The sequence below is a fragment of the Staurois parvus genome, unplaced genomic scaffold, assembly GCF_062004578.1.
Source record: "Staurois parvus isolate SC_StPar_1 unplaced genomic scaffold, SC_StPar_1.0 ptg000031l, whole genome shotgun sequence".
In the NCBI taxonomy this organism is placed as follows: domain Eukaryota; kingdom Metazoa; phylum Chordata; class Amphibia; order Anura; family Ranidae; genus Staurois; species Staurois parvus.
Window position 1 is genome coordinate 14,332,501 of NW_028317827.1, and position 9,718 is coordinate 14,342,218.

The following is a 9,718-nucleotide window of genomic DNA, read 5'->3' on the forward strand; positions in this document are numbered from 1 at the left end:
CATACAGCCAGAACTACAATGGAATGGTTTAGATCAAAGCATATTCATGTGTTAGAATGGTCCAGTCAAAGTCCAGACCTAAATCCAATTGAGAATCTGTGGCAAGACTTGAAAATTGCTGTTCACAGACGCTCTCCATCCAATCTGACAGAGCTTGAGCTATTTTGCAAAGCAGAATGAATGGGCAAACATTTCACTCTCTAGATGGGCAAAGAGACATCCCCAAAAAGACTTGCAGCAGTAACTGCAGTGAAAGGTGGTTCTACAAAGTATTGACTCAGGGGGGCTGAATACAAATGCACGCTACACTTTTCACATATTGATTTGTAAAATATTTAGAAAACCATTTTATCATTTTCCTTCCAATTCACAATTATGTGCCACTTTGTGTTGGTCTATCAGATATAATCCCAATCAAATACATCAAAGTTTTTGGTTGTAAGATGGCAAGGGGTATGAATACTTTTTCAAGGCACTGTAGTACATTTTTGGTTTTGCTTTCTTTTTAATATGGTGTAAAATGTGAAATTTAATGTTGCTTGCCTTGCTATAGGGGCACTTGTGCGTGCTTGGAACCATCGCATGCTCTCCTCACCGGCCGTCATTGACAGCAGCAGGAGCCAATGACTTCCACTGCTGCCTCTCTGTCCACTAAGGAGAGAGCCACTGCTCTCGGGCACAGTGCTGGATCGGGATCAGATGCATTCAGGTTTTTTTGCCTTAAAGGATAAGTACACCTTTGTTCACCTTTTTTTTTCTAAATTCCAGCTCCCCTATGTACCAATATAGCATTAATGTACTTCTTCATGTCAGTGTCCAGATGGCTGTCCACAAAAGCATTCCATGACACAGGAAGGAGTTGACCACGTGGGTGGGAGGTAGGAGGGTAGATGATGCAGGGTGTGTCCTAATGAGGTTGGCTGGTAAACTCCTTCCTGTGTCATAACCTAACGTCTCTGCAGGAAATAAGGCAGAAGTAATGGAAAAGCTTCTTTGGACAGCCATCTGGACACTGACATCAAGTTGGGTAGAAAAAATAGAAAGCTTTTGAATTTCTGCAAAAGACGTATTGGTACATAGTAAATGGTACATGGTAAATGGTACACGGTAAATATTGGTACATATGGGAGCTGGAATTTAGAAAAAAAAAAAGTGAACAAAAGGTGAGCTGATCATTTAACCACTTGCCCTCCTGAGGATTTACCCCCCTTCCTGACCAGGCCATTGTTTGCATTACAGCGCTGTGTTGCTTTAACTGACAACTGCGCGGTCATGCAACGCTGCACCCAAATTAAATTTAAGTCCTTTTTTCCCACAAATTGAGCTTTCTTTCAGTGATATTTGATCGCCTGTGCATTTTTTATTTTTTGCGCTATAAGAAAAAAAAAAAAAAAGACAATTTTAGAAAAAAAAAAAACACAATATTTTGGACTTTTTGCTATTAAACATGTCCAGTAAAAAAAAAATTTTAAAAATCCAAATTTTGTCATAAATTTCGCCCAAAACGTATTCTGCTACATGTCTTGGCTAAAAAAAAAAAATCCCAATACAGTACATGTAAATTAACTGGTTTACATGAAAGTTATAGAAATTACAAATGGCGGTATATATACTGGAATTTATTTTTGTACTAGTAATGGCGGCGATCAGCGACTTAAAGTAGGACTACTGCAGGCATTCTGACACTGGGGGGCACTGACTGACACCAAAACAGTGATCAGTGCTTAAAAAAAAAAAGAAAAAAAAAAAAAAAGCACCGACAATGTACTAATGGCACTGGGCAGGAAGGGGTTAACATGAGGGGTAATCAAAGGGTTAACTGTGTACTGGGAGTGTTTTACTGGGGGGCTGTGTGTTGGTGCTTCACTGTAAGCACACTGTGCACAGCCATCCAGAACAGTGTGCCCGAGCCGACAGGGAGGACTGTTAGTAAACAAAGCAGCCCTCCTCCCCGTCGGAGATCCTCATTAATCACTGGCTGAGACCCGGTGATTGGCGGCTGCAAATGGCAGCGTAGGTAGGGCGTGAGCCACCTACCAGAAATACAAAATCACATATATATATATATATATGTGATTTTGCGCACCCCTACCTACTATAGGGTGATCAGGATGTGGTTAATGTATAGAATGCACACACTTCAGCGTTTTATAGCTTGAAGCTCAAAAATGCTCAACAAGCAAACACCTACTGAAAAGCTCGACATGAGTGGTTTTGAGTGTTTATTCAAGGGTTTTCAGCTCAAACAGCAGCTCTCCACCCATTTTCCAGCGGTCACATAAAAATAAAAAAATCTAGTAAAAAATGCCTGAAAAACATCTGACAAAAGCTGCAAAACCCTGCAATTCAGCAAAAAAAAAGAAAAAGGCACAGCTTAAAAAAACACTTGAAAACATAATGCTCAGGCTTCGTTCACATATGGGCATTTGAATCGCAGGCAGAATCGCAGAAATTCTGCTAAAATGACAAATCACACAACATGAATTTCAAGTGCTACTCTTTCTAACGGCAACTGAAAATATGGTTCGGTTCTGCTGCGATTGTTGAACAATAAATCACAGAAAACTGCATTGTTCGAACCTTGTCGCCCAAAAGAAGCTCCTGCCCCCTTTTTGGGCAACAAAGTTTGTGCGATGTGGTTTGCCCTGATTTATTGCACAACAATCGCAGCAGAACCGCGCCATGTTTTTAGGTGCCATTAAAATGAATGGCACCTGAAATTCGAGTTGTGCAATTGGTCATTTTAGCAGAACATTTTGAAATCGCGGGCAGAATTGCGGCGATTTTGCCAGCGATTCAAAATGTCCGTTATGTGAATGAAGCCTTAGGTGTGAATGTGTCCTCAAGGTAAAAAAAAAAACATTCTGCCTTTAGAAACACTTTGACTTTATTTGAAGTGTGGAATAGCGACGCTCCATCCCTGTCTTTGCCCAGCAGCGCAGACAATGCTGCATTTTTCCTAACTGCACATGACCCCATCGTTGCGGTGTGAATGGGGCACTAAGAACTCGTTCACACTTCCAGTGCTCTTTGAAGAGCAGTCTGTGTTCAGATCACTCTTCAGAGAGCATCTGACAGGCAGCTGTATCATCTCCTGCTTTAACCCCTTGATCCCCACATGAGGCACACCACAACTGTGTGCATTGAAGTCAAATTCACGTCAATCAAGATGAACAGCAGCATGGACAACACCGCTGCTTCCAACCTGTCAGGTGTGTGGATGCCGGTACGCACACTGTCTTTGTTTGGGGTCGCACACCCGCATAGCAAATTAGGAGCAACAGCCATGCAGCCCCTGCATCCCAATCAACATCAATGATGCTACCTGTATGGGGATGCATGGAATGCCAGTACATCCCCATGTGGGCAAAAATGACCATTGCAAATGTGTGGGCTTGTACATACTTGCATTGCTCTCTGAAGAGCAATCTGCATTTGGAACACTCTTCAAAGAGCATTTGACGGGTGTTGATGAGGCGTTGTACTGCTTCCTTGTCACCTGCTTTAACCCCTTGATCCCTGTTGCAAGGAGCATGCGGAGTGGCCACGTTCACTTGAAGCAGCGGAGATATAAATCCTGCTGCTGTCTGTGTACACAATGGGTATACGGGTTGGTGTGTACGATTGGGGTGGTAAAAACGAGGCTCAACAGCAGAGTTTAACCACCTAACCGCTCGTGTTTCCTATATGCCCTGTGTTTATCCGGAGGGGAGGAACACAGGTCAGCACAGTGTGGGTGGGGTTTATGGTAAATTGAGCTGTGGAAAAGTGCAGCGCATCCCCATTGTTCTGCGTCACACACCATTAATGCATTGTGGTGAGGGAGGGGCCCCATACAGTACACTGTTATCTGTGTCCCATGGTGGTGGTCAGGTATAGAGTGTGAATAAGCCCCACAGGTGAATGGCTCTGCAATGACCTCTGACCTCCTAGGGTCACATGATAAAGGTGAGGTGAGCTCAGGGTTACCACCTCATCCCTTTAAAACCGAACACATTAATTACACAGGTTCTGAGGCTAATTTAATGCAGATAAGGCACTAAGTGAGTTTAATGACCACCTTAACCGCTTCCCCACCGTCCTATAGAAGAAATACTACTACAGGGTGGCACGGGTGCGCAAAATCACATATATATATACACATGATTTTGCAGTTCCGGGTACCCGTGGCCTCAGCTATCAATCACAGGGTCCCGGCACCCAGCGATCTCCGAGGACTTCCAACAGGGGAGAGGTCTGTATGTAAACAACACAGATCTCTCCCCTGTCAGCTCCTGCACACTGCTTTGTATGGCTCTGCATAGCAGAGCCATACAAAGCAGTGTGCTTACAGTGGAAAACACACACAGCCCCCATAGTAACACAGCACACAGCTAACCCTTTGACCGCCCCACATGTTAACCCCTTCCGCCCAGTGCCATTAGTAGGGTCACTGCTTTTTTTTTATTAGCACTGATCACTGTATTGGTGTCACTGGGGATGTCAGTGACACCAAGTCAGTTCCCTCCCCCGTGTCAGAATGCCCGCCGCAGTCCCGCAATAAGTCGCTGATCGCCGCCATTACTATTAAAAAAAACCCAGTATATATACCGCCATTTGTAAACACTATAACTTTCACATACACCAATTCATTTACACGTATCGGGATTTTTTTTTAGCAAACACATGTAGCAGAATACATTTTGGCCTAAATTTATGTTGAAATTTGATTTTTTTAAATTGTTGTACTGTTTAAAAGCAAAAAGTCCAAAATATATTGTTTTCAAAATTGTTGGTCCTTTTTTTTTTTTTTTATAGCACAAAAAATTAAAAACGCACAGGTGATCAAATAACACCGAAAGAAAGCTCCATTCCTGGGAAAAAAAAGGATGTAAATTTCATTTGGGTGCGGCGTTGCATGACTGCACAATTGTCAGTTAAAGTAACGCAGCACCACAAACGCAAAAAATGGCCTGGTCAGGAAGGGAGGTAAATCCTCAGAAGGGTAAGTGGTTAATCAGCCCCAGAACCTGTGTAATCAATATGTGTTCGGGTTTAACCACTTGCTGACCACAGATAGCTGAATGACGGCTACACTGCGGCCGGCCAGTTCTGGTAGGACGTCATATGACATCCTCCCAGAACGCGCCCTCCCGTGCGCCCCCAGCGATCTCCGTGTCCTATGGACACAGCTGATCACGTGATATGGTAAAAGGCCAATCATAGAGGCCTTTTACCACGTGATTAGCCATGTCCAATGACACAGCAGATAACCGATAAATGCAGTTGCCGGTTATCGGCTGCACTTTCCTCACGTTGTCACAGCATGACATAATGGCAATTGTCAGAGGATGGATCGGCACTGATGTTCAGTGCCCAGCAGTGCTCCCCACAAGTGCCCAGCAGTGCCGCCGACTTGTGCCCAGCAGTGCCGCTTATCAGTGCCCATCATTGTTGCATATCAGTGCCTCCTCATCAATGCCCACCAGCGCCACCTCATCAATGCTACCTATCAGTGCCCATCATTGTTGCATATCAGTGCTACTCATCAATGCCGCCTATCAGTGCCCATCATTGTTGCATATCAGTGCCACCTCATCAGTGCCCATCATGCTGCCTATCAGTGCCCATCATTTTTGCATATCAGTGCATCATCAGTACCTCCTAATCAATGCCCACCAGTTCAATGCTACCTATCAGTGCCCATCATTGTTGCATATCAGTGCTGCTCATCAGTGCCCATCATTGTTGCATATCAGTGCTGCCTATCAGTATCACCTCATCAGCGTCCATCAGTGCTGCCTATCAGTACCGCCTCATCAGCGCAAATCAGTGCTGCCTAATCAGCACAAATCAGTGCTGCCTATCAGGACCGCCTAATCAGCACAAATCAGTGCTGCCTTTCAGGACCGCCTCATCAGCGCAAATCAGTGCTGCCTATCAGGACCGCCTCATCAGCGCCCATCAGTGCTGCCTATCAGTGCAGACTCATCAACACACATCAGTGAAGGAGAAAAATTACCAGTTTGCAAAATTTTATCATAGAAACAAAGAAAAACTTTTGGGTTTTTTTTTTAAATTTTGTTTTTTGTTTATAGCGCAAAGTTTAAAACACCCAGTGCGAGTACATACCGCCACAACAGAGCTCTATTTGTGTGAAAAAAAATGATCAAAATTTCATATGGGTACCGTGTTGCATGACCACGCAATTGTCATTCAAAGTGTGACAGCTCTTAAAGCTGAACCCTGTCCTGGCCAGGAAGGGGGTATGAGTGCCCGGTAGGTAAGTGGTTAGGGATGAGGTGGTAACCGTAGGTGAGCTGTGTGCCCACCATACAGAGGATGGAGGAGCTCATCGTCTCTCAGGACACCCCAGCACTGGCCCCCCTCCCCCTCCTTCATCACTCTCTCTCCAGGGACACAGATCTCCGCTCCCACCTGGGTGCTGCTGTCTGCCGCCATGAAGCTGCTGCGCCCGGCAGATGAGATCCCACTCAAGACCGAGGATGATAGCGGGACACACAGCTAGGGACCGCTCCTCTGAGCCCGCCCCGGACACACGACACTCGTCCCCGCCCAACTACAGTGCCGGACATTTTACTGGAGACCAAAATAAACAGGAGGAAAAATCGACTAATTTTGGTCTTCAACTATATGGCCGCAGAGGGACCCCAGCCAATCAGCAAAACTCATTGCTCACGTGGCTGAGTGTCTACACTGCGCATGTGAGCCACCGGCATGCTGCCGAGGACACGAGAACAGGCGACCTCTCGCAGCCATATTGTTGAAGTCCAAATCTGTGCTGATTATAGAGTGTTATCCGCCTGGAATGATTCCATGTATTCTTTACGGAGATGAGTGGAGCCAGTGGATTGAGATTCTTCATACACTATGATAAGTGTGGGCTGTGTACTTCATAGCACTCACACCTCATCTGTACAAGAGGGGATGTTCTCTGTTATCAAAGTGTCACTAAACCCACATTGTAAACTCAACAAATGGCGTATTACATGCTGGGCATACTCATGGAATTCATTTCATACACTATGGGACTCATTTTCTGTATTCTGAAAAACACCTTGTTGATCCTTTGTTCTTTGTCTCCTTCCTGTTCCATGTTCCCAATGCACTTGGGGATTTTGCTGAGCAGTGTAGGCAGCTAGTGCACATGCTCAGTTTAAGTGAGTTTCTATGCTGAACATTTCCTCCCTATCACATCTGAGCAGTCCATGTGACTATAGAGTCACACAGTGATAACTGTCAGCCCCCTCCCTCCTCCTGCGCACTAACCAGACAAACACAATGGGGGTGTGATATTAAATATAGATTGATGGAGGCTTCACCTCCCTCTTATTCTAAGACACAGGCTGGAGGGGCGCAACACAGCCAATGACTGGCAGAAATCCACTTACTCTATGTTATGATCAAAAATAAGAATAGATTTCAAATATATATATATATACACACACACTATATTGCCCAAAGTATTGGGACGCTTGCCTTTACACGCACGTAAACTTTTATGGCATTCCAGTCTTAGTCCGTAGGGTTCATTATTGAGTTGGCCCCGCCCTTTGCAGCTCTAACAGCTTCAACTCTTCTGGGAAGGCTGTCCACAAGGCTTAGGAGTGTGTCTATGGGAATGTTTCACCATTCTTCCAGAAGCACATTTGTGAGGTCAGGCACTGATGTCAGAGGAGAAGGTCTGGCTCACAATCTCCACTCCATCTCATCCCAAAGGTGTTCTATCGGGGGTCAGGACTCTGTGCAGGCCAGTCAAGTTCCTCCACCCCAAACTCACTCCTCCATGTCTTTCTAGACCTTGCTTTGTGCACTGGTGCTCTAGAGTCCAGTGGCGGTGTGCTTTACACCACGGCATCCAAAGCTTTGCATTGCACTTGGTGATATAAGGCTTGTATGCAGCTGCTCGGCAATGGAAACCCATTCCATGAAGATCTCTATGCACTGTTGTTTTACTAATCTGAAGGCCACACAAAGTTTTTAGGTCTTTAGCTATTGACTCTGCAGACAGTTGGCGACTTCTGCGCATTGTGCGCTTCAGCATGCATTGTCATTTTACGTGGCCTACCACTTCATGGCTGAGTTGCTGTTGTTCCCAGTTGCTTCCACTTTGTTATAATACCACTAACAGTTAACCGTGGATTATTTAGTAGAAAGGAAATTTCACGCATGGACTTATTGCACAGGTGGCAACCTATCACGGTACCATGCTTGCATTCACTGAGAAGCAGTGTAGAAGCAGAAGCAGAAGTTTGTAGAAGCAGTCTGCATGCCTATTTGCTTGATTTTATACATCTGTGGCCATGGAGCTGACTCAAATGATTTGGAGGGATGTCCGAATACCTCTGGCAATATAGTGTGCATGTGTGTGTGTATATATATATATATATATATTTATTTATTTATTTATTATCATTTTTTTAACAGTTTATTCATATTAATTGTTTATTTATACACTGTATCCCAAAGGCTGTTTTTTTTTAACATGTGACCAGTAGCAGAGAACTAGAGGCTCCTCCTGCTTATGTTTGCCTGGTGTCGGTCCAGGCTCCTAAGTTAGACAGGCTGGGAAAGAACTGGGTCATGTGACAGCTGTATATTGATTAGCAGAAACGGTTTTAGATTTTTATTTTCTATTAAAATAATTACAGTGCCATCACCCACATACAGAAGGAGAAGGAATAACGTAAATTAAATAGTGTGTGTTTAGTATCACTTTAATCAGTGTCACCAGCTACTGCCTTACATACCTATAAAATGATCCCATGTTGAAAAGTAGATCCTCCAGTGTATTATTTAATTAGAAGCATAGTGAGTCTTTTGAAGATCACATTTTTTGGCACAAATGTTTGGAAAACAAAGAATTTTTTTTTTTTACACACAGCTGTCAACTGATAAGTTATTTCTCACACACAGCATGGGCATACGTAGAATTACACCCCAAAACACATTCTGCTATTCCTCCTGAGTATGGTAATACCACATGTGTGAGATTTGTTTGCAGCCCAACTGCATAATGGAGCCCAAAATCCAAGGAATATCTTCAGGTTCTCAAGGGGCAAGATGCTTTTCACACAGCATAGGCATGGTTACAATTATACCTCAAAACACATTCTGCTACTTCTTCCAAGTATGATGTTACCACATATGTAAGACTTTTTCACAGCCTAGCCACATAGAGAGACCCAAAATCCAAGGAGCGCCTTCAGCCCTCCTAGGGGCATAAATTACGCATCTAATTTCCTGGCTACTTTTCACATTTTTGGAGGTCCTGGAGCACCTGGACAGTGAAAACACCAACAAAAGTACCACATTTTGGAAAGTAGACACCCCAAAGTATTTCCTAAGGCTCCTTTGCACCAAAATCAGTGTGTAATGCTGTTTACACTGTATGTGATTGCCTTTGTCTGATAAAGGGTACATCATTAGAACAGATGTGAAGGATTAGGAATAGTGTCAGGAATGGACTGGCCAGCAATGGTGGGACTCGCCTGCCTTATGCTGCAGTACCGGGGCTGGCCAGCGGGTGCTCTCAGCAATCAGAGACTCAACCTTGCAGCCAGCTAAACACCTGAAACTGCTTACACTGGGGTATTTAAGGGATGGCCAGACCTGCAGACTCTGCCTTGGTGTATGTTTCTCCTGGGCCCTGTATCTGCTCCCTGTTCGATTCTCTGCTGACCCTGCTCTGATCCCTGGCTTGTCTGACCATTCTCCT

At 44.4% G+C, this 9,718-nt stretch overlaps 1 protein-coding gene across 2 annotated transcripts in view; it reads right to left on the reverse strand.

Moving 5' to 3' along the window:
• TTC21B (tetratricopeptide repeat domain 21B) overlaps positions 1-6,555 on the reverse strand; it is a 132,623-nt gene extending 126,068 nt beyond the window's left edge. For both annotated transcript variants that reach the window (XR_016307954.1, XM_089660237.1), the window contains exon 1: positions 6,418-6,555. Coding sequence is in view for 1 of the 2 variants with exons in the window: in XM_089660237.1 (XP_089516363.1) it covers positions 6,418-6,441 (24 nt within the window). In the remaining variant the exon portion in view is untranslated. The remainder of the gene's footprint in view (positions 1-6,417) is intronic.
• Between the last annotated feature and the right edge of the window lie 3,163 nt (positions 6,556-9,718).